This window comes from Procambarus clarkii, chromosome 1 (genome assembly GCF_040958095.1).
Source record: "Procambarus clarkii isolate CNS0578487 chromosome 1, FALCON_Pclarkii_2.0, whole genome shotgun sequence".
NCBI classification, from domain to species: Eukaryota; Metazoa; Arthropoda; class Malacostraca; order Decapoda; family Cambaridae; genus Procambarus; species Procambarus clarkii.
In genome coordinates, this window is record NC_091150.1 from 49,395,075 (window position 1) to 49,421,512 (window position 26,438).

Sequence of the window (26,438 nt, forward strand, 5' to 3'; positions counted from 1 at the left end):
TGTGCAGGGGTAGAAGCTTCCCTGAAGAGTGTGCAGGTGTGGAAGCCTCCCAGAACGGTGGGGCAGCCTCTCTGACCGATGTGCACATCTCATAAGGCCTCCAGCAGGATGTGAAGCGATACAAATATTGCTAAAAAAAATCCCATACCTAAAAAATAATCCCCCCAAATAATCCCAAAAAATAATCCCCCAAAATAATCCCCAAAATAATCCCCAAAAATAATCCCCCCAAAAATAATCCTCCCAAAATAATCCCTCCCCCCCCCCCCCCCCCCACAATAATCCCCCCAAGTAACAATCCCACACCACAGAAGCACAACAAAATATTTAATGTTCCTGTTTACTGATCCTGAGTTCTTTCTCTATGTGAATATTTGTGTTCCGTGTTATTCCCGTTCTCAATCTGCACACGGAGATAACATACGAGATCAGGAGGCATGGCAGGATGTGCAAAATAGGTACGCTGAGAGAAAACTCTATCATCCATCGAGGGCCCAAGACTTTTCAACTAACTCACTAACTCACTCTTTCTCTTTCTCCCTCTAAGGTTCCCCAACATCAAGAAAACGGTCAATTTAAAGTGTCCTCTCCTAACCTACCAGAGGACCCAAAACAGAAAACGGGACAGTGCGTCACACTTTCGCCAGCCGCTTCCATTTTCTAGTATGACAATTTTTGGCTTTACGTAACGCATACGGTCGAAAAACGACGTTCTTTGTAGGCGGACAGGTCGCATCAGGGGCATAACTGGTGTTCAAGACAGAACTCGATAAACACCTCCAAAGGATACCTGAACAACCAGGCTGTGATTCATACGTCAGGCTGTGAGCAGCCGCATCCAACAGCCTGGTTGACCAGACAACCAATCAGGAGGCCTGGTCAGAGACAGGGCCGCGGGGACGTTGATCCTCGGAAGATAAGTAGGTAATTGGAGGTATTAGAATTGAAGCATTCAGAAGAGACGGTTTTGGGTGCATATGGAGGTGATAAGCAGCCAGGTCGTTCCTCTGATGGGCCACAACCTCCAAAATATAAAGTGCTAACTTACCAGTAACGCTCGAACCCAAGCAACCCACCTAACCTTACCCACACATGCATAGAAAACGTGGCTTTTTGTGAGCCGCTTCTCTTCACAGTAATTTGTAAACTGACCGTTGAGGACCATAACGTACAAATTCAACGTAGTAGACTAGGGACCGGGTTGTGGTAAGTGTGCCCTTGAAGGTGTTCACCGTAACGTTCAGCACTGGGACGTGAGGTGGCTGGCGACCCCGCCTACTGCCCTCTCGTATCTTGAGGTTTCTTGAGATGATTTCGGGGCTTTAGTGCCCCCGGGGCCCGGTCCCTCGACCAGGCCTCCACCCCCAGGAAGCAGCCCGTGACAGCTGACTAACACCCAGGTACCAATTTACTGCTAGGTAACAGGGGCATTCAGGGTGAAAGAAACTTTGCCCATTTGTTTCTGCCTCGTGCGGGAATCGAACCCGCGCCACAGAATTACGAGCCCTGCGCGCTATCCACCAGGCTACGAGGCCCCCCGTATGTTCTTGCGTTATAAATTAGTTCTAGAAGACGAGTTCTCACATGCAGATTAATATATGCCGCCTGAGAACTGGTGCCCGGGCTGATGAAGTATTCAGCAGAGGAAGTTTGTGTGCGTCTTGTGGGGAGGAGACCTTACTGGCTAGGAGCAAGTTGGGGTCATAATATGAAACATTAACCTGTCACTAGTCTGTCTGTCTCTCTCTCAAAATATATAAACCCCATCACACACACACACACACACACACACAGACACACACACACACATGTGGGGCCTCGTAGCCTGGTGGATAGCGCGCAGGACTCGTAATTCTGTGGCGCGGGTTCGATTCCCGCACGAGGCAGAAACAAATGGGCAAAGTTTCTTTCACCCTAAGTGCCCCTGTTACCTAGCAGTAAATAGGTACCTGGGAGTTAGTCAGCTGTCACGGGCTGCTTCCTGGGGTGTGTGTGTGTGTGTGTGTGGTGTGGGAAAAAAAAAAATAGTAGTTAGTAAACAGTTGATTGACAGTTGAGAGGCGGGCCGAAAGAGCAAAGCTCAACCCCCGCAAAAACACAACTAGTAAACACACACACACACACACACACACACACACACACACACACACACACACACACACACACACACACACACACACACACACACACACAGGCTGCAGGTGTTCCGTGGTTGAGCGCCCCCCCCCCCCCCGGAACAATATTCCAATGGTGGGCGTAGCGTGGTGGGTGGGGGTCAGGGAGGCATAAATAAGCACAATAATGTGTGGCAGGTGTTGGAGCCATTCTTCCCGCCACCTTGACGAAGGACGCCGCCACCCGCCACTCCCGCCACTCCCGCCCAAAATATATCTCTTCTGCACGTTTTTATCAATCAAATATTCACTTTTTGTTGTTGTTTACCTTTGGTAAATACTCTAAATATATGTGTGTGTGTGTGTGTGTGTGTGTGTGTGTGTGTGTGTGTGTGTGTGTGTGTGTGTGTGTGTGTGTGTGTGTGTGTGTGTGTATTCACCTAGTTGTGCTTGCGGGGGTTGAGCTCTGGCTCTTTCGACCCGCCTCTCAACTGTCAATCAATCAAATGTTACTAACTACTAACTAATTTTTTTTTCACGCACACACCCCCAGGAAGCGGCCCGTAACTGCTAATTCCTAGGTACCTACTTACTGCTAGGTAACAGGGGCATCAGGGTGAAAGAAATTATGCCCATCAGTTTCCGTCGGCGGCCGGGATCGAACCCGGACCCTGGGATTACGAGTCCACAGCGCTGCCCATTCAGTTACGGCCCCTGTGTGTGTTGTGTGTGTGTGTGTTGAGTACTTGTGCGCGTGTGAGTGGTTGTGCGTGCGTGTGTACTCATCTAGTTTTGCTTGCGGGGGTTGAGCTCTGGCTCTTTGGTCCCACCTCTCAACCGTCAATAAACTGGTGTACAGATTCCTGAACCTACTGGGCTCTATCATATCTACATTTGAAGCTGTGTATGGAGTCAGCCTCCACCACATCACTGCCTAGTGCATTTCATTTGTTAACTATTCTCACACTGAAAAAATTCTTTCTAATGTCTCTGTGGCTCATTTGGGTACTAAGTTTCTACCTGTGTCCCCTTGTTCGTGTTCCACCCGTGCTAAAGAGTTTGTCTTTGTCCAGCCTGTCAATTCCCCTGAGAATTTTGTAGGTGGTTATCATGTCTCAACTTACTCTTCTGTTTTCCAGGGACGTGAGGTTCAGCTCCTTCAGCCTTTCCTCGTAGCTCATTCCTCTCAGTTCCGGGACAAGTCTGGTGGTATACCGCTGAATCTTCTCTAACTTTGTCTTGTGCTTAACTAGGTATACGATGGTACAACATGGTTGCAGCTGGCAATCCCAATCGTTATGGCCGAAGAGGAGGAGGACGAGGGAGGGAATCAGTAATAGCAAGAATCCGTCTTGGATACAAATATCCATGGAGATATGGAATGGAAACAACAGTTGATCAGCGAAGTTGCAGAATCTGTGGGGAGAGTGACGGACACCGCCTTGACCACTATCTACGTGAATGTGAACACCTGAGAGATATCAGAAATATGTGTAGAATAATAAACCCCACATTGTTTGAGTTAGGAAAACACTATTTGTCAAATATTGATGCTGTTCTTAAAAGATTTCCCCATTTTGCACCCGCAAGATAACGTAAGCTTTTAAGGGTTGATAGATGTTAATCTTCTTGTTTGAGGAGCTGTTCACTTGAGACAGTTAAGCAAGTCCCAGCTGTGTCTGGGTACAAGTGACAGGATGAACAACCCAGCGGGTTTTCTTCCTATTGGGGAGTGTTGTACATGCTGCTATGGCGGTGTGTCCACTCACAAGATGAGTGGCGCTGCCCAATAAACTCGCCCCTCGGGGCAAAATTTAAATTTAGGTACGGAATACAGGCTGGACCTGCATGTTCCAGGATTGGTCCGACATAAATGGCATACAGGGTCCTGAACGACTCCCTACACAAGTTTGTAAAGGCAGTTCTTATGTTGGCCAACCTATCATATGCCGGTGATGATATCCTTTTGATGTGGGCCTCTGGGGACAGGTTCGGTGTGATATCAACCCCCCAGATCTTTCTCTCTATTAGACTCTTGCAGGATTTCACCTCCCAGATGGTACCTTGTGTTCAGCCTTTTGCTCCCTTCGCCTAATTTCATTACTTTACACTTTCCTGAATTGAACTTTAGTAGCCATTTTCTAGACCATTCCTCCAGTTTGTCCAGGTCGTTCTGTAGTCTCTATCATTATCTGTCTTGATTCTTCTCATAATTTTTGAATCATCAACAAACATTGAGAGGAATAAGTCTATAACCTTTGGAAGATCGTTTACATATATAAGAAACAGGATGGGTCCAAGTACTGAGCCCTGTGGATGACATCTCGCCTCTCCGATGTCTCTCCCCCTCACAGTTTCTCGCTGTTTCCTGTTGCTTAGATACTCCCTTATCCACTGGGAGCACCTTACCCTTTACTCCTGCCTGTTGCTCTAACTTTTATAACAGCCTTTTATGGGGTACTGTGTTGAAAGCTTTCTGACAGTCCAAGAAAATGCAGTCTGCCCACCCTTCTCTTTCTTGCCTGGTCATAGAATTCTATTAAACCAGTGAGGCACAATTTATCATCTCTGAACCCATGTTGGTGGTGTGTTACAAAGCTATTTCCCTCCAGATGCTCTACGAACCTTTTCCTCACGATCTTCTCCATCACCTTGCATGGTATACAAGTTACAGAAACTGGCCTGTAGTTCAGTTCATCTTGCCTGTCACCCATTTTGTATATTGGAACTACATTAGCTGTCTTCCAGCTTTCCGGTAGGTCTTCTGTTTCCAGTGACCTGTTAAACACCATAGAGAGTGGCACATTTAGTGTTTCTGCACCTTCTTTTAGTATCCACAGTGAAATTCTGTCAGGCCCAAAAGCCTTTGTCACATTCAGCTCCAACAGATTCCTTTTGACCTCGTCACTGGTGAGGTAAAATTCCTCCAAGGTTGCTTGGTTTGCCTCCTCATTAAATGCAGGGGCTTCTCCATGTTCTTTAGTGAAGACCTCCTGGAATCTCCTGTTGAGTTCTTCACACACACCTCCTTGTCATTCTGTGTATGTATTCTCCCCTTTTCTCAGTTTCATCACTTGTGGCTTCACCGCTGTTTTCCTCCTGATGTGGCTGTAAAGCAGTTTTGGTTGGGTCTTGGCTTTACTCGCGAAGTCATTTTCATAATGTCTCTCCTCACTCTGAGGTACTCATTTATTGCCCTCTGGTATATCTCCCTGCTCTCTGGTGTTCTGTTATTCCTGCAGTTTCTCCATGTGCTTTTACTCAACTGCTTCGCTACCTTACCTTTCTGGTTGAACCATGGATTCTTCTGTTGTTTTTAGCTTTTCTCCTTTTGGGTCGGGATAAACCTGACTGCAGTTTCCTGGCACTTCTGGGTGACATTGTGCATCACGTCCTGTACAGTCTTCTCTCCGAGTTCCGTTTCCCATGGTATACCCCCTTAGGAAGTTCCTCATCTCGTCATATTTTCCTCTTCGGTAATTTAGTCTTTTCTCTTCTGATTCCATCCTTTAATAGGTTATCCCTACCGCCACCAGATACTCAAATGTCAATACACTGTGGTCACTCATTCCTATGGGGCTTCAAATTTGACTGCCCTTATTTCTGACTCATTTAATGTGAATATCAGGTCGAGTCTAGCTGGTTCGTCATTGCCTCTCTTTCTTGGGGATCCCCTGACATGTTGGCTCAGAGAGTTCCTTGTTGTCACTTCCAAGAGTTTAGCTCTCCCTGTATCTTCCCCTCCATGTGGGTCCTCATTCTCCCAGTCTACCTTTCCATGGTTGAAATCGCTCATGATTAAGAGTCTGGAACCATTCCTGCAGTCAAGTGAAGCTGCTTTCTCTATTATATTAATGGTTACCATGTTGTTCCTATCAAATTCCTGTCTGGGTCTTTCGTTATTTAGGGGAGGGTTGTAAATGACTGCAACTATTATCTTAGGTCCACCCATTGTTATAGTTCCTGTTATGTAATCTCTGAACCCGTCACAGCCCGGAATTTCCATCTCTTCAAAGCCCCAGTCCTTCCTTATCAGCAGGGCCACTCCTCCACCTCCTCTCCCTACCCTCTCTTTCCTTACTATATGGTAGTCCTTTGGAAACACAGTGAGTGTGAGTGTGCGTGTGTGGTGGGGGGGGGGGTTCAAGAATAAGGAACATTCATGACCCATATGGTGGTTCAGGAATGACCAACAAGTGTGGCGGTGGTCCAGGAATGAGCTGTTGCTCGTAGTGTTGTGGACATTCATGGTAGCGGGGCGGCCATCGACCCGCCTGGCTGGTGTGTCGACACCCGCCTGCCACACGTTCCTGTGTGGGGGACCCAACAGGACATCCGGGCTCACTCTGACAACTTGTATCACCATTAAATGCGATCTGCTTGTCTGCGTGCGTGCGCGTACGTCCTGATGAGGGCGATATATCTGCGCCCAACGAGTCTCTGTGAGCCCCAGACGAGTCTCTGTGAGCCCCAGGCGAGTCTCTGTGAGCCCCAGGCGAGTCTCTGTGAGCCCCAGGCGAGTCTCTGTGAGCCCCAGGCGAGTCTCTGTGAGCCCCAGGCGAGTCTCTGTGAGCCCCAGGCGAGTCTCTGTGAGCCCCAGGCGAGTCTCTGTGAGCCCCAGGCGAGTCTCTGTGAGCCCCAGGCGAGTCTCTGTGAGCCCCAGGCGAGTCTCTGTGAGCCCCAGGCGAGTCTCTGTGAGCCCCAGGCGAGTCTCTGTGAGCCCCAGGCGAGTCTCTGTGAGCCCCAGGCGAGTCTCTGTGAGCCCTGATGCACCTTTACTCACATAATTGTGCTTGCGGAGGTTGACAGTAAGACAATAAAGAAGAGGAGGAGACGATGAAGAAGGCGGAGGAGGAGGAAGTGAGGCGAAATGAGGACAAGAAGACAGATGAGGACAAAAAGGTAAGAGGTCAGGCGGCGAGGCAGGAGGCGGGCGGCCAACTAAGAGACGAGGCCGCCGCCCAACTTGCAGGTACACCAAATATTTGAGAAATGACTAATACTTGCGAAGTGAGATGAGGTCGCTAGATTAAGTATAGGGTGGGGGGGGTGGGGGGAGGGTGTGGGGGGGGGGGGTGGGGGGGGAAGAGACAAGTGTGTGCGGGTATGACATCACCACAACAATAAACTGCAAAACGCCCAACAAAAACTACAAGAACACAAAAACTATTCGTAATACAAAAATACAAAAACAAAATACAAAACGCCCCCCCTCCCACCCCCCAAAAAAGAAAAATCTCTTGACTAAAAACAACAAAACTATAAAAACACAAAAGTACAAATCTCCAAAACAAAAACTAGACACCGCAAAAATATTAAAAACTACACGTCACCCCTCCCCCCTCCCCCCCTCCCCCCTCCCCCCTCCCCCCTCCCCCACTTCCCCCACCCCCCAAAAAATGGCCCAGCAAAACTCCATACCTGGAACACACCTGAAGAAGGTTTCGGGAGTTCCTCTGCTCCCAGGATAGATAGAGACTACAAAATCCCCCAAGACTATAAATCGCCCAACTGAACATTATAAATCCTCAAACAGGCACAAGTGTTCCTCCTGCCCCCCCCCCCCCCCTAGTCTCGTGTGTTGTTCCTGGCCCCCATCTTCTAATAAGTCTACTTGTAAACTGGCAAGTAAACTTTTGTGCTAAACAGAGTATTCTCAGGTTATAGCTTTATTGCGTTATAAGTTTATGGCTTAAAATGCAAAAAGTATATGTTACACACGTTTTCTTTGAAACGGTCTGAAGAATTTGCTTTTCTATAAATAATGGAATTCAAGGGTTCACTTATATAGCTCTCGAATTCCATATTTCACATTTGGGACACTATTGCAGCATATTAATATAACCAAACATAATAAAACCCTAACCTTAACTTAACCACGGATAGAGAGTAGACAATAGCACTAATTTAGTGCTATTCAAATAGCACTAATTCAAATAGTTTTGAATCCATTACTTCCTTGGGATTTCCTCCCTGAGGACAAGTTGATTAACATTATAAATAGCCAAGAAGGGTACACCCTTGACCCACTACACCCCCGACGAGTCCCACAAGGCATGAGTTACCAGGAAAGGCTGCGTGAATTGCACCTCACCTCGCTGAAAGACAAAAGAGTGCGGGGGAAAGACATGATTACCACATCAAAAATCTCATGGGAATTTATACGGTTAATAAAGACAAACTATATAACACGGGTGGAAAGTAATTACTCAAATGAGCCACAGAGACCTTGCAAAGATTTTTTTCCGTGTCAGTAGTTAAGAAATGAAATGCACTCGCAAGTGATGTGTTGGAGGCTGACTCCATAAACAGTTTCAAATGTAGAAATGATAGATCACAATAGGCTGAGGAAGCTGTACACCAGTTGACTGACTGGTCGAAAGGCGGGACCAAAGAGCTAAAACTCAACCCCCGCAAGCACAATTAGACGAGTACACAAACATTTGTAATTACTAACAGAAAAATAGCACTATGACAAAAAGTCAGTCACAAAGAGTTAACCTCAAACAGGTAATGACAAACAGATAGCCACAAACAGGTAATGACAAACAGATGGCCACAAACAGGTAATGACAAACAGATGGCCACAAACAGGTAATGACAAACAGATAGCCACAAACAGGTAATGACAAACAGATAGCCACAAACAGGTAATGACAAAACGATAACAATAAACTGGTAATGACAAACAGGTAATGACAAACAGGTAATGGCAAACAGGTAATGACAAACAGGTAATGACAAACAGGTAACGACGAGCAGGGTACTCACTGATTGGTGTCGACACTGTTGAGTTCATCGAGGAGAGAGTCGACGGTGGGGCGCGACCCGTTGACCGTGCCGTTGGTGGGTGTCCCGGGCTCTGTTGGACCAGACAACGGGAAAAACTTTAGTGTGAGGACCCTCACCAGGGGAGACGTTCAATATCTTAAGTGGAGCTCTTAAGTGAAACTGTTAAGTGGGAATTCTTCACTTCCTAACTTCACCTCTCTCCTGCCTATATATGTCCAAATCTGTGTACTTGTAACTCACCCTTCTGAAGATGTATTATTAAATACGAAAGTACTTAAGGAAATTCCTGTTTCAATTCTTCCTCCGTGGCCTGACACTGTCACATTTTTCATCACGTTAATTTTCGTGATTTACACACATTTATATAAATATATAATTGTCTCCCATGCCGGAGGTAGGGTGGTCGAGGCTCCTAGTAACTAAGGCGAATGAAATTACATATAAAATATTATATATATATATATATATATATATATATATATATATATATATATATATGCGAACAAGCCTGAATGGTCCCCAGGTATATATATATATATATATATATATATATATATATATATATATATATATATATATATATATATATATATATATATATATATATATACATGCAATTGACGATCACGAAACACTGGTCATTTTTATGCGGAAAATCCAGAGAAATGTGAAAGGAAGATGAACGTTTCGGCCTGATTAAAGCCGATGTCAACACCAGACTGAACACGTCTGGTGTTGACAACGGCTTTAATCAGGCCGAAACAAGGGCGTGCAGAAGCTACAGAAACACCAGGATACCAGAGAGCAGAAAGAGATAACAGAGGACCAGAAATGGGTACCTCAGTGTGAGGAAAGAAACAGAGAAGTAGTTTGAAAATGACATAGCAAACAAAGCCAGGATCCAAACAAAACTGCTATACATCCACATCAGGAGGAAAACATGAGTGAAAGAACAGGTGATGAAGCTGAAAAATGGAGAGGATGGATACACAGACAATGACAAAGAGGTGTGTGAAGAACTCAACAAGAGATTCCAGGAGGTCTTCACAACAGAGCGGGGAGAAGTTCCTGAACTAAGAGGGGTGGTGATAAATCAAGCACCATTGGAAGATATTGAAATTACCAGAGATGAGGTTAGGAGGTAATTGCTCGATCAAGATGGGACTAAGGCTGTTGGACCTGATGGAATCTCACCATGGATGCTAAAATAGGGGGCAAAAGCTCTTTGCATGCCAATATCTATGGTGTATAACAAGTCACTGGAAACAGAAGACCTACCACAGAATTGGAAGACAGCTAATGAAGTCCCAATATACAAAAGGGGGGATAGGCAGGAGGCCCTAAACTACAGGCCGGTGTTCTTAATTAGTATACCATGCAAGGTGATAGAGATAATGAGAAAAAGGCTGGTAGCACATCTGGAGAGAAGGGGCTTTGTAACACACCACCAGCATGGATGGCAGGGATGACTCTTCGGACTGCTCATTTATATAGGGAAGGGCGAAAGATCTGGCTAAGAACACCAGGGTCAAGATTCATAGTGTGTTTATACAACCACTTAAGAAACCTCTACATCTTTCCTCAATCATGGCGGCATTGTTTACATTAAATGTAGAATTCTATGAGTAGGTAGTGTAGTGATCAACAGTTTGTAGTAATCAATAGATAGTGATCAACAGTTTACAAATTTCAAAACCACAATTCAAGATCATTTTTCTTTATCAACAATGTCGTAGTGTTTCGGAACTCATAATCTGTTCAATAAATGTAAACAAAGGTGCCATGATTGAGAAAAGATGTACAGGTTTCATAAGTTGCGTAAATGCTTCTTGAATTGTGGAGGAGGTGGTGGGCTGGGACACCTCTACACCATACAATCACCTTCTGTTGTTGATCAATAAACTCCTGAACTATATGTTTAACAAATCTCTAACCCTGTCCATGGAGGACAGAAGAAAATGTATATATGCTGGTTAGCATTGTAAATGTGTGGCCACGTCTGTGGTAGAAAATAATAATAATAATAATAAAAACCACCAATGGGAGCATCGCTTACAAGTGCGAACCTCTCTTCCCCCAATCAAGTCGGTTGTTTCTCCGCCCAGGAAATCTGTCGCACCCTGACCTAACATTCCCCCCAAAGGAGAGAAGTGTACGCAAGACGCCTTCACGTGTAATATATAAAAATGCAATGAGCAGTTACGGCTCGACCCGGCCCACTTGGCCCATAACTCCCTCGGGCCGAGTTTTACGGGTTATAGCGCCAAGACGTCGGCCCGGCTGGCACCGTGTCACACCAACTGCAGAGTATTTCCTGCAAGCTGCCGCCGTCTCCTCCAGCCTCCAGACTCACCCCAGCCAATAGTCCTTAACGGGGATACATATTGTTGGTGACCTGTACCGTAACGACCCCTGGCCTGGCTCACACGCCTCGCCTCCTCACTCACTCACGCCACGTACCATTATGCATGTTATTTATATAATATATAAATATTGGTATATTTGGTTTTATTTGATTAAATAATGGTTTTCGTCGAGTCTAATACTGACTCAGTAAGAGCTAGGTCAGTATTTGACTCATTGCTTGAGTTGGAAGATAGGTTGAAATATTCACACGCTTCCCACCTTACCTTGAGGTTTCCTTGAGATGATTTCGGGGCTTAGCGTTCCCGCGGCCCGGTCATCGACCAGGCTTCCTCGTTGCTGGACTGGTCAACCAGGCTGTTGAAAGCAACTGTTCGAAGCTTGACGTATGAGTCATGGCCTGGTTGATCAGGTATTTTTCGGAGGTGCTTATCAAGTTCTCTCTTGAACACTGTGAGGGGTTTGCCACTTATGCCCCTTATGTGTAGCGGAAGCGTGTTGAACAGTCTCGGGCCTCTGATGTTGATAGTTCTCTCTCAGAGTACCTGTTGCACCTCTGCTCTTGAACGGGGGTATTCTGCACATCCTGCCATGCCTTAAGGCCTCATGTGCTGTTATTGCTGTGTGCAGGTTTGGGACCAGCCCCTCTAATATTTTCCACTAATAAATTATTATTAGGTATCTCTCCCGCCTGTGCTCAAGAGAATACTGATTTCGGCATTTTAGTCGGTCCCAATGGTTTAGAAGTTTTACTGAGTGGATTCTAGCAGTAAAGGATCTCTGCACGCTCTCCAGGTCAGCAATTTCTCCAGCTTTGAAAGGGGCTGTCACTGTGCAACAGTATTCCACAGTAGAGAGCACTAGCGTCTTGAAGAGAATCATCATCGGTATAGCATCTCTAGTGTGAAAGGTTCTTGTTATCCAACCTGTCATTTTTCTTACAGATGTTACGGCTACTTTATTGTGTTCTTTAAAGGCAAGATCTTCCGACATGAGTACACCCAAAAAGTTGACATGGCCTTTTCGTTCTATGTTATGATTTGACTGAGTTCTGTACGTGGTTCCGTTTTTATATTTTCCTTTTTTTTCCGTAGCGCATGAGCTGGAACTTATCTTCGTTAAACACCATATTATTTTCTGTAGCCCATAGAAAGACCTGAGTTACATCTGATTGGAGGTTTGCCGTGTCCTCTATGTTGTCTACTCTCATAAAAATCCTGGTGTCATCTACAAAGGATGATAGAGTACTATAGATTGTGTCCTTGTCTATGTCCGATATGAGGATGAGGAAAAGTACTGGGGCAAGCACAGTACCCTGGGGGACTGAGCTCTTCTTTTGCGAAAAAGGGTTTTGCGAAATCTCTGAAAATTATATCAGCGTTTTGTTTGTCTTCCACGGCATCTAATGCTATATCATAGTTCAGCAACTGTGACAGGCAAGAGCGCCCTGTTCTGAAACCATGTTGTCCAGGGTTATGGAGATGCTGTGATTCCATGTATTTCATGATCTTTCTTCTTAGCCACTACTTCAAAGATTTTTATGATGTGCGATGTTAGTGCTATTGGTCTGTAATTTTTTGTCTCTGCCGTATTTCCTCCTTTATGGAGTGGTGCTATCTCTGCTGTTTTTAGTATGTCAGGGATAACGCCAGTATCTAGGCTCTGTCTTTAAAGAATGTAAAGGGCCTGCGATAGTGGTTTTTTATAGTTCTTGATGAATATGGAGTTCCAAGAATCAGGGCCTGGTGCAGAGTGCATGGGCATACTGTCTATGGCTTCTTCAAAATCCAGTGGTGATAGGGTGACATCTGATATATAATTTGATGTTGGTATCATATCCATGAAAAATTCATTTGGATTAACAATCTTTAATGTGTTTAGTGGCTTACTGAGAACAGAGTCTTATTGATTCCTCAGTATTTAGCTCATTTCTTTGTTATCGTCAGTGAACGTTCCATCTCCCTTTCGCAGGGGCCCGATAGTAGATGTGATTTTTTTATCTTGATTTTGCATAGGATAAATATTTTGGATTTCTCTCTATTTCACTAATGGCCTTTTGCTCACTATGCCTCTCCTGTTTTTTTTATGAATTTTGTAGCTTTAGTTCAATCATTTATATTTCTCTACCTAACCTTTTGTCGTTCTTGAGATAGGGTGCGACTCTCAAGTTGTTCCGTGATTCGTTTTCTTCGCCTATATAGGGAACGACGTTCCCGTTCCAATCTGCATCTCTTTCTCTTTTTTTCTTAGGGGTATGCGGTTTGAACATATTTCTAGTGCTACTGAGCTTATCTTTTCCAGTAACTGGTTCAGGTTTGCATTTTCTAGCTGTTCTTCCCAGCTTATTTATGCGAAGTCTTGGTTTATTTGATCCCAGTTTATCTGTTTATTATTGAAGTTGAATTTGCCGAATTCTCCTTCACTGGGATTCGAAACTGGTTTTGCAGGTCTATTCCCTCATGCTTGTCCGAACTTAAATTAAGTTGTGATCTGAGTAACAGGTATTTGTAATCATTATGGTCCTGATCAATTCATCATTATTAGTGAAAATGAGGTCCAGCGTGTTCTCCTTCCTAGTTGGTTCTACTATTTGCTGGTTTAAGGCAAATCTGTCGCACATCCGTAGCAGGTCATTTGCATGTGCCTGTTCATTTAGACTACTTCCTGGTATTCTCTCTGATACAACTGTATTAGCTAGGGTCTTCCATTTCAGGTGCCGTAGGTTGAAGTCCCCAAGCAGGATGATGTATGGTGCTGGATTTGTGAGGTTTTCTAAGCAGTGTTCTATTTTCATTAGTTGGTCTTTAAACTGCTGAGGGTTTGCCTCTGGTAACTTATATACAAGGACAATAACTACATTTAGGATCTCTATATTGATTATCAGCACTTTTACCATATCGTTTGTGGTGTTTAGCAGCTCAGTACAGATGAGTGTGTCTTTGATGTACAGGCTGACTGTGTTTCCTGTCACATCTGAAAAGATTGTATTACGAAATCCATATTTCACCATCATACCTTGAGGTGCTTCCGGGGCTTAGCGTCCCCGCGGCCCGGTCGTCGACCAGGCCTCCTGGTTGCCGGACTGATCAACCAGGCTGTTGGACGCGGCTGCTCGCAGCCTGACGTATGAGTCACAGCCTGGTTGATCAGGTATCCTTTGGAGGTCCAGGTATCATGGTGGTCCTTTGTGTGAGTTTCCTTTAGGGCTGCAAACACTAATTTGCCTCACGTAGGAGGCCAGCTATAAAGTGAACTTTGATAGATTTGCGTGTTTTTAATGCCCTGAATGTTGGCAAATACAAATGATATAATGTTTGTGGGAGTGTTGGATGCTTTACTTGGTGTTAATATCTGAGGCTCTGGTAGGGAGGCCACTGTGTTTGTGTCCTCTCTAGCATTTGGCCGAGTTGGTGGTGGAGTCTGGACATTTTTAGCCATTCTTCTCCTCTTCCTCTTGCTAAAAAAATCATCCTGGTAAATAGTGTTGGGGCTGCTTTCATCGAGGCGGTCTGACGGTTTTATTCGCCTGGTACCTTATATATGAAAAGCTGGACATTCTGTGTTGAAACATTCACTCTTATTTAAAGAGTTCTTGCACAGTTCTGGGTGAAAGAGATCAGAGCTTTTGGTAAATTTACCTGCACTAAGGTTTCTGCACTTTCTGGGATGATCATATTTACGTAGTCCATTTGTTCTTCCCAACATCCCATGTTTACTGATACTCCCATTTATAATATCGACAGGTTTTGGGTCCTTGTTTTGTTTGTTTCAAAAACCCCTGGCGCCAAGATAGCATCCGGCTCCGGCGCCGACACGGGGTCTAAATAATTGCACGCGTCCGACACGGGGTCTAAATATCCACACGCTCGCCTCAGATGTAAATAAACACATATACTTACACATATGGTGCAGAGGAACACAAGGCGTTTACAAGTGCTCCTTCGCTTCCTCGTCCCGCCTTGAGGGCTGTCACACCTACCCTGGCTACCTATCTTGTGTAACTTCCGGGGATCAAGACCTCCCCGGCTCGGTCTCCGGCCAGGAGACCAGATATACTGCCCCTCTTGACACACGTCAATTTGACCACACAAATAATTATATTATTGTCTTTATTGGTAATAATAATGTACATTAGTCTTAGTAGTTTTACTTCAATAAAGTAGAGAGAGGCTGTAATTATAGGATTAATCCCATCTTAAATTTTGATAACCAAATGATTTTATAACATCAAAGGATTATGAGAATATTCACAGATATGTAAATAACGAGAAGATGAGCGTCCAGGGCGGACTGTAACGTGGAGGCTGTCACATAACACGTGTTACGTTACTTGTTACTGACCTCGATATTACCACATACTGTACACACACACACACACACACACACACACACACACACACACACACACACACACACACACACACACACACACATTGATTCGTTCCTCTCAATGTTTGCCGACGATGCAAAAATTATGAGGAGGATTGAAACAGAGGATGATAGTAGGAGGCTACAAGATGACCTGGATAGACTGAGTGAATGGTCCAACAAATGGCTGTTGAAGTTCAACCCGAGTAAATGCAAAGTAATGAAACTAGGCAGTGGAAACAGGAGGCCAGGCTCAGGATACAGAATAGGAGATGAAGTACTTAATGAAACAGACAGAGAGAAAGATCTAGGAGTTGATATCACACCAAACCTGTCTCCTGAAGCCCACATAAAGAGAATAACGTCTGCGGCATATGCGAGGCTGGCTAACATCAGAACGGCGTTCAGGAACCTGTGTAAGGAATCATTCAGAATCTTGTACACCACATACGTAAGACCAATCCTGGAGTATGCGGCCCCAGCATGGAGCCCGTACCTTGTCAAGCACAAGACGAAGCTGGAAAAAGTCCAAAGGTGTGCTACTAGACTAGTCCCAGAACTAAGAGGTATGAGTTATGAGGAAAGGCTGCGGGAAATGCACCTTACGACACTGGAAGACAGAAGAGTAAGGGGGGACATGATCACAACCTACAAAATCCTCAGGGGAATCGACCGGGTAAACAAGGATGAACTATTCAACACTGGTGGGACGCGAACAAGGGGACACAGGTGGAAGCTGAGTACCCAAATGAGCCACAGAGACGTTAGAAAGAACTTTTTCAGTGTCAGAGTAGTTAGTAAATGGAATGCATTAGGAAGTGATGTGGTGGAGGCTGACTCCATACACAGTTTCATATGTAGATATGATAGAGCCCAATAGGCTCAGGAATCTGTACACCAGTTGATTGACGGTTGAGAGGCGGGACCAAAGAGCCAGAGCTCAACCCCCGCAAGCACAATTAGGTGAGTACAATTAGGTGAGTACACACACACACACACACACACACACACACACACACACACACACACACACACACACACACACACACACACACACACACACACATCTTCCTGTGACGAGTATAAACTTCCTTAACAAACACATGTTTCGAGAAATTTGTAAACACAGGAACGCGCCAGCTGTCTCTGACCATCTGGCTCTGACCAGCTGGTCACCTCCATCTCTCGTGTACACATTAAAATACGAGTGTACAAGTTTATGGTCATCGTAATGTTTGTACACAGCTGAAGGTGTTTCCCGTCGCAGGAAAATGTCGAGAAAGACTTTAAACAAATCCCTTTTTTCCCCACCGTTAACAAAGTGTTGTGGAGGTCGGCAGGAAATATATAATAGACCCGGCCTGGTGGACCACTCATACTAGTACACACTTAGCTAGCACCGCCCTTCAACTTCCGGGTCTCAAATGAACCACAGAATATCCTTAAGGCGTCTAAGAACATTCTTAGGCCCTTATGTGTAGGTACATTCTTAAATCGCTAAATTTAAGCGCATTCTTCAACCCTGATGTGCAGGCACTTTCCTAAAACATTATATTTAGAGATTCAAACTTAACTCTCTAAGTCTTCATAGACAAGACCTCGCTCCCCAGGAACACAGAGAGAAATTAACAAATCTAAAGTGACTAAGTGATCAGTTACATATTTCAATCATGGGTCGCTGGGAGCTGAACCATCGTGATGTAAACTGATTCAGACATTGAATTCGTCATGGTATAACTTCGCAAAGGTCTGGAATTCCCCTGGAGCGGCTTCTGAGAGTTGTTCTACTCCTTAAGCCCAGCCTGGTACCTGACTTGACTTGTGAGAGCTTGGTCCACCAGGCTGTTGCTTGGAGCGGCCCGCAGGCCCACATATAAACTACAACCTGGTTGGTCTGGTACCTCACGCAGGTCATCACCAGATGACAGTAACACGGAGCTATAACGAAGCTTAATCTCTCAGGATTGCCTTAAGTTAAAATTAACAACGTTGTAAGGAAGAGGAAATCGAGGGGACATGATCCAGTCACATAAAATACTCTGAGGAATGGATGAACTAATGACAATATTCAGGCAATATTCAAGACATACACATAAGCTAGACACACAGATGAGCCACAGGGATGTGAGGAAGCACTTCTTCAGGGTAAGAGCATTAGGGTCAGCGCCTACAGTAAAGGCTTCCTCCAGCCATTGTTATAAAAGTGGGTATGACAAGAAACAAAGGCGGTCGGGAGTTCTTGTATTAGAAGACTTATAGTTGAAAACTATAGACCTGTATCACTGACAAGTAAAATCCCCTGTAAAATACTGTAAAATACCCTTGTACCCTTGTATCCCTTGTAAAATACTGGAAAGAATAATTAGGCTACGACTGGTTGCACACCTGGAGAACGTTAGGTTTGTGAACAAACATCAACATTAGTTCTGGACAGGGAAATCGTGCCTAACGAACCTTTTGGAATTTTATGATAAAATAACGAGGATAAGACAGGACAGAGCAGACTGTATATTTATATAGCAGACTGTATATTTCTGGACTGCCAAAAAGCCTTTGATACAGTACCGCACAGGAGACTGCTGTTCAAACTTGAGATGCAGGCAGGAGTGGGGGGAAAAGGCCCTAGTATGGATAAGGAACTACCTAACAGGAAGGAGCCAAAGAGTTACGGTAAGGGGCAAGAAGTCGGACTGGCGAACAGTAACTAGTGGAGTACCTCAAGGATCGGTGCTGGGACCAATTCTATTTCTAATATATGTTAACGACATGTTTACAGGAGTAGAGTCCTACAAGTCGATGTTCGCGGATGACGCAAAGTTGATGAGAAGAGTTGTGACAGATGAGGATTGCTGGATCATCCAAGAGGACCTGAACAGGTTGCATAGATGGTCAGAGAAATGGCTACTAGAGTTCAACGCGAGCAAATGTAAAGTTATGGAAATGAGACTAGGTGATAGGAGACCAAAGGGACAATACACAATGACGAGGAACTGCCTACCTGTGACGACACGAGAAAGAGACCTGGGCGTGGACGTAACACCTAATCTATCTCCTGAAGCACATATAAATAGGATAACGACAGCAGCGTACTCTACACTGGCGAAAATTTAGAACATCATTCAGAAACCTAAGTAAGGAGGCATTTAGGGGGCTTTACACTGCCTACGTGAGGCCAGTCTTAGAGTATGCCGCCTCATCATGGAGTCCCCATCTGAAGAAGCCTTTAAGTAAACTGGAAAAGGTTCAGAGGTTTACAACGAGACTCGTCCCAGAGTTATGAGGGATGGGGTATGAGGAGCGCCTGAAGGAACTGTGCTTTACGACACTAGAAAAAAGAAGGGAGAGGGGGGGACATGATAGGAACGTATAAAATACTCAGGGGAATTGACAAGTGGATATAGATGAAATGTTCACACGTAATAGTAACAGAACGAGGGGACATGGGGGGAAACTGGAAACTCATCCGAGTCACAGAGATGTTGGCAAATATTCTTTTAGCGTGAGAGTAGTGGAAAAATGCAATGCACTTCAGGAGCAGGTTGTGGAAGCAAACTACTCATAACTATAAAACTAGATATGATAGGGAAATGGGACAGGAGTCATTGTTGTAAACAACCGATGGTTAGAAAGGCGGGATCCAAGAGTCAATGCTCGATCCTGTAGGCACAAATAGGTGAGTACAAATAGCTGTTTCCACGCGTACACTCTTACACGTACACACACACACGTACACACTCACACGTACAAACTCACACGTACACACACACACACACATATAAATATATGCACAGGGAGGAGGAGGAAATGTCTTTGTTACAGTCTATTTATGTTCGGCTAATTTTATCTAGACGCTACACTAAATAAATACAATTAGTTGTGCGAGCGCGCGAGAGTGCTCACATGTATGTGTTTGTACAACCCGTTCTCGCACTTTCTTACAATCAATATTGAGTTATTAAATAAGTGCATATGTGACATATTAATTTATTGTGAATATTTTAGTTTACCTTGAAAAGCTTCATAGAAAACACCGACCTTACCTAACCTTCTTAGTATGTTAGATAAGCATCTTATTGCTTCGTAATTACATTACTTAACCTATTATAGGTATATAATAGGTTACAATTATTACTTAACCTATTATATGTATAGGTTAAGTAATAATTGTAATTACGAAGCAATAAGATGCTTATCTTAACATACTAAGAAGGTTAGGTAAGGTCGGTGTTTTCTATGAAGCTTTTCAAGGTAAACTAAAATATTCACAATAAATTAGTATGTCACATATGCACTTATTTAATAAGTCAATAATGACTGTAAGAAAGTGCGAGAACGGGTTGGCTTGTACGGCGAGCCTAGCCTCCTGGGCCCCGCCTCTCAGTAGCCCATCACCTACCTGTACCTGTGCTGAAACATCCCTGAGGCTCTCCTGAATTACAGACTTCCAGCCATGTCCTGTTGTGCTGACTCTGTACATACTTATAAAGTGTACTGTCTGCGTGTCTTGTGTAGTGTGATGGTGAGAGACCGGCTGTGTGCTACCTGGTTGGTTGATACCTGGTTGATGTGGTTCTGGGAGTTGTTCTACTCCCCAAGCCCGGCCCGAGGCCAGGCTTGACTTGTGAGAGTTTGGTCCACTAGGCTGTTGCTTGGAGCGGCCCGCAGGCCCACATACCCACCACAGCCCGGTTGGTCTGATAGTTGTGGTATATCTGGAGTGCAACCGGCACAGTGTGCACACCTGAGAGTGCACCCGGCACCGTGTACACCCATGTGTGCACACCTGAATGAGACAAAGCCTGTCGGGCCTGACAGAATCTCACCGTGGATACTAAAGGAAGGTGCAGAAGCACTAAATGTGCCACTCTCTATGGTGTATAACAGGTCACTGGAAACAGGAGACCTACCGGAAAGTTGGAAGACAGCTAATGTAGCTCCAATATACAAAATGGGTGACAAGCAAGAGGCACTGAACTACAGGCCAGTTTCCCTAACTTGTATACCATGCAAGGTGATGGAGAAGATCGTGAGGAAAAGGCTCGTGTCTTTCAGAAAGCATATGGAGGGAAATAGCTTCGTAACGCACCACCAACATGGGTTCAGGGATGATAAAACGTGCCTCACAGGGTTAATAGAGTTCTATGACCAAGCAACACAAATTAGGCAAGAAAGAGGAGGGTGGGCAGACTGCATTTTCTTGGACTGTCAGAAAGCTTTCAACACAGTACCCCATAAAAGGCTGTTAGAAAAGTTGGAGCAACAGGCAGGAGTAAAAGGTAAGGTGCTCCAGCGGATAAGGGAGCATCTAAGCAACAGGAAACAGCGAGTAACGGTGAGGGGGGGGGGGACATCAGAGTGGCGGGATGTCACCAGCGGAGTCCCACAGGGCTCTGTACTTGGAACCATCCTATTTATAATATGTGTAAACGATCTTCCGGAGGGTATAGACTCATTCCTCTCAATCTTTGCTGATGATGCCAAAATTATGAGAAGAACCAAGACAGATGATGATAGACAGAGACTACAGGACGACCTGGACAGGCTGGAGGAATGGTCTACAAAATGGCTACTAAAGTTCAACTCAGGAAATTGCAAAGTAATGAAATTAGGCGAAGGGAGCAGAAGGCTGAACACAAGGTATCATCTGGGAGGTAAAATCCTGCAAGTCAAATAGAGAGAAAGATCTGAGGGTTGATATCACACCGAACCTGTCCCCAGAGGCCCACATCAAAAGGATATCATCAGCGGCATATGCTAGACTGGCCAACATAAGAATTGCCTTTAGAAACTTATGTAAGGAATCGTTCAGAACCCTGTATAACACTTATGTCAGACCAATCCTGGAATATGGAGCTCCAGCTTGGAGTAGATACTTAGTTAAACACTAGACAAATTTATAGAAGATTCAGCGGTATGCCACCAGGCTCGTCCCGGAATTGAGAGGTATGAGCTACAAGGAAAGGCTAAAGGAGCTAAACCTTACGTCCCTGGAAGACAGAAGAGTAAGGGGAGACATGATAACCACCAACAAAATTCTCAGGGGAATTGCCAAGGTGGACAAAGACAAACTCTTCAGCACGGGTGGAACATGAACAAGGGGACACAGGTGGAAACTTAGTACCCAGATGAGCCACAGAGACTTTAGAAAGAACTTTTTCAGTGTCAGAGTAGTTAGTAAATGGAATGCATTAAGCAGTGATGTGATGGAGACTGACTCCATATACAGTTTCAAATGTAGATATTATAGAGCCCAGTAGGCTCAGGAACCTGTACACCAGTTGATTAACAGTTGAGAGGCGGGACCAAAGAGACAAAGCTCAACTCCCGCAAGCACAAATAGGTGAGTACACATAGGTCAGTACCTGAGAGTGCACCAGGCACGGTGTACACACACGTGTGTGCACACCTGGGCGTGCAAGAAGGAGTTAAATCATTTTCACAGTGCCAAGGGAGGTCGGCCATCTTGTAAGATAGTGCGCGCGCGTCTCCAGATGTAGGTCAGATAGGAGGGGGGGGGGGGAGGGGGACCACCCGCGGGTCACTTCCCATGGTTGTGGCCCTAAGTAGCGATACATCCATGACGTCATACTTTACGTCACGCACGCATAGGCCTACGTGTCCTGGGGGGAGGGGGAGCATGCTGCCTTGCCCCTCACTGGTAATTCGTAGTCTTGACTGCAACCACGAGGCTCCGGTGAGGTCCCTGAGCTGTCAGCTCCACCCTTCTGGTGAGGGGCGCCGCACCCTGAAGACGGGAAGGGGGAGGAGGAGGAAGGGGGAAAGTACCTACTGTCTGCTGACCAAGACGCCCTGCTGTATACGTCGCTGCTTCCCCCCCCCCCCACACGCCCCCTCCACGACACTGTTGCATTATAGCGTCATTATAGACGTCTCATGTCTCTGTGGTGCCGCTGGGCTTGGCCGCCACCGATCTCAATGAGTCAGTATTAATGATTAAGTTTATGGAATAAACTTATGTTAAGGTGTTATATTTGTGTTTCCGCAACCCGTTCTCGCACTTGCTTATGGTCAATATTAATAAGTGCATATGTGGCATACTAATTTATTGTGAATATTTGAGTTTACCTTCAAAAGCTGAATAGAAAACCACAACCTAACCTAACCTTTTAAGTATGTTAAGATATTACAATTAGTACTGAACCTATATCTATATTGATATTACAGTGATATGATAGTGATATTCCAGACTTATTTAAATATTTTAGTATTGTTTTATTATTTTTATAAAACAATAAAACAATACTAAAATATTTAAATAAATTGTAAAGTAACTCAGGATATTATCAAATTTTGTATAAAATTTTTATTGTTTAATAAAACTGAGAGAAAAAGTTAGTGCCTTGAAAAAAATATGGTTTGAAACATGTCACATATGTACTTATTTATAAGTGAAACAGTGACTAAAAGCAATAAGTCATATATGTGATGTCTTGTGCGAGAGCAGGTTGCATTCCGTTAAACCTCTCCATGAAGATATTGCTTCTCCCACTGCTGGCTTCAACACCTGTGATGGCTTCCGGCGTCTTCAACGACGGCACTAGCCAATTCAGTCACAAAATCAATAAATTATGAGGAGGAACTTAGTCCTTTGGACTGATTCATTTGCATTGTCTCTGGCGACCAAACTCAATCTATACCCGGTGAAGACCATGAGGCGTCCCACTCCTGGTGGGGAGGTCCACCAGGGGCGTCCCACTCCTGGTCGGGAGGTCCACCAGGGGCGTCCCACTCCTGGTGGGGAGGTCCACCAGGGGCGTCCCACTCCTGGTGGGGAGGTCCACCAGGGGCGTCCCACTCCTGGTGGGGAGGTCCACCAGGGGCGTCCCACTCCTGGTGGGGAGGTCCACCAGGGGCGTCCCACTCCTGGTCGGGAGGTCCACCAGGGGCGTCCCACTCCTGGTGGGGAGGTCCACCAGGGGCGTCCCACTCCTGGTGGGGAGGTCCACCAGGGGCGTCCCACTCCTGGTGGGGAGGTCCACCAGGGGCGTCCCACTCCTGGTGGGGAAGTCCACCAGGGGCGTCCCACTCCTGGTCGGGAGGTCCACCAGGGGCGTCCCACTCCTGGTGGGGAAGTCCACCAGGGGCGTCCCACTCCTGGTGGGGAGGTCCACCAGGGGCGTCCCACTCCTGGTGGGGAGGTCCACCAGGGGCGTCCCACTCCTGGTGGGGAGGTCCACCAGGGGCGTCCCACTCCTGGTCGGGAGGTCCACCAGGGGCGTCCCACTCATGGTGGGGAGGTCCACCAGGGGCGTCCCACTCCTGGTCGGGAGGTCCACCAGGGGCGTCCCACTCATGGTGGGGAGGTCCACCAGGGGCGTCCCACTCGACCAGTGCGCCTAGATCACACAAACAATATTCTGGTAGTTGCTGGATCTTGGTAGCTTTCAGTGAGCCATCTGCTATACGCAAATTAAGTGACGCTGCTTGTCTATCACCTGCCTCTCTATGACTAACCATCCGGTGTGATGGGGAGTTTTAGCACCACGAAGCTAGCTTGTTTTTGACACACTGTACTCCCCTTCATATTGTCTATGGCATGTGCACAAATGCAGATGTACCTCATGTATTAATAAAAAAAATGAAACTGCAGTGAGGAAAGAGTAATACCCGACAGTGACCATGTCCTCTAGTGTCTCCATGTCTAGCGTAATAAGGTCCAGCTCCCACAGCCTCTTCTCATCACTCAGGTGCATGTTTGAAGGGGAAAACTTTGTCTTCATTTGTTGTGAGTTTTAGACGAGATATAAAATGAAATCTATTCCACAAAAAAAGTAATGGAATTCAGTGCAAAAGCACTTAAAACATATAGAGCTGTTAACACCAGCAGGTAAAAGATGGTTGCCACAAGTCCTGTAAAGATGCTTCAAGCATCTCGCCGCACTCCGTCACGCGCATCTCCTGAGCGAGAAATGTCTTGGATGCTGAGGGGAGGAGCCAGCGTCTCACCCTCCCAAGCCTTGGATGGTATCCACCCCCCGCCTCCTCCCCCCCCCTCCCCTACAGCACACCTCAATATCCTCAATCAACCTCTACAACCCCCTCCCCCTTATACAATTCCCCAACCTCTCGTATAACCCCATCCTCTCATACGACCCCCTCCTGCATTGCTACAACTCTACAACCACCTCCCCACTCCTACAGTTCCACCCACTCTATTACATACTGCTCCCTCATACAACCCCCACCGCCTCATACAATCCCCCACCACCTCATACAATCCCCACCGCCTCATACAACCCCCCACCGCCTCATACAATCCCCACCGCCTCATACAACCCCCACCGCCTCATACAATCCCCCACCACCTCATACAATCCCCACCGCCTCATACAACCCCCCCACCGCCTCATACAACCCCCCCACCGCCTCATACAATCCCCACCGCCTCATACAATCCCCACCGCCACATACAACCCCCCCGCCGCCACATACAACCCCCCACAAACCTCACCACCAGTCCTGGGTAGTGAGGCCTGTAGTCATGTCACCCCTCCTACACACACCATCACCACCTCTTCATCACACTTGTAGCTCTGGTCATGTTAATGCTCATCAGATCAACGAGACTTGATAAGCAGCAGGAAATAAGCAATATATAATAAGCAAGAGGAAATATGAGAGAGAGAGAGAATAAACTCGAGGAACGAGGCGAGAAGTAACAAGTGAGAGGCATTAAGTGAAACTTAATAAGTGAGAAGGAATCATCAGAGCAAGACAGCGAGGTAGGCGTAGGGGGAGATAAACTTGGGGCGCTGTCCTCCTCCTGGAGGTGACGTCTGATGTCGGGGGGTGGTGGGGGGGGGGGGGTGGACCTTCCTGACCTACTGCGCACGCACACACGCGCACGCACACAAACACACACACATTGCTCCCTCCACTTTCACTTACACTTCCAGGTTGTGCTCCAGCTCCCGTACCCGGAAAGGGACCGGTGCCTACACCGGCCTATGTTGGAATACAGTCTTCGATGCTTACCACGGAGTACCAGTTGTGTGACGCAAATATTACCACACACCAGCTGTGTGACGCAAATATTACAACACACTAGCTGTGTGACGCAAATATTACCACACACTAGCTGTGTGACGCAAATATTACCACACACCAGTTGTGTGACGCAAATATTACCACACACCAGCTGTGTGACGCAAATATTACCACACACCAGCTGTGTGACGCAAATATTACCACACACCTGCTGTGTGACGCAAATATTACCACACACCAGCTGTGTGACGCAAATATTACCACACACCAGCTGTGTGACGCAAATATTACCACACACCAGCTGTGTGACGCAAATATTACCACACACCTGCTGTGTGACGCAAATATTACCACACACCAGCTGTGTGACGCAAATATTACCACACACCTGCTGTGTGACGCAAATATTACCACACACCAGCTGTGTGACGCAAATATTACCACACACCTGCTGTGTGACGCAAATATTACCACACACCAGCTGTGTGACGCAAATATTACCACACACCAGCTGTGTGACGCAAATATTACCACACACCTGCTGTGTGACGCAAATATTACCACACACCAGCTGTGTCACGCAAATATTACCACACACCAGCTGTGTGACGCAAATATTACCACACACCTGCTGTGTGACGCAAATATTACCACACACCAGCTGTGTGACGCAAATATTACCACACACCTGCTGTGTGACGCAAATATTACCACACACCTGCTGTGTGACGCAAATATTACCACACACCAGCTGTGTGACGCAAATATTACCACACACCTGCTGTGTGACGC

The 26,438-nt window shown here is 45.9% G+C and overlaps 1 protein-coding gene across 1 annotated transcript in view; it reads right to left on the reverse strand.

The window, feature by feature from the left end:
- LOC123747013 (uncharacterized) overlaps positions 1 to 26,438 on the reverse strand; it is a gene marked incomplete at its 5' end in the record, with an annotated part of 198,643 nt that overhangs the window by 74,276 nt on the left and 97,929 nt on the right. Inside the window, one exon of the mRNA XM_069322416.1 lies at positions 8,886 to 8,976. Within this exon, the coding sequence (XP_069178517.1) occupies positions 8,886 to 8,976 (91 nt within the window). The remainder of the gene's footprint in view (positions 1 to 8,885; positions 8,977 to 26,438) is intronic.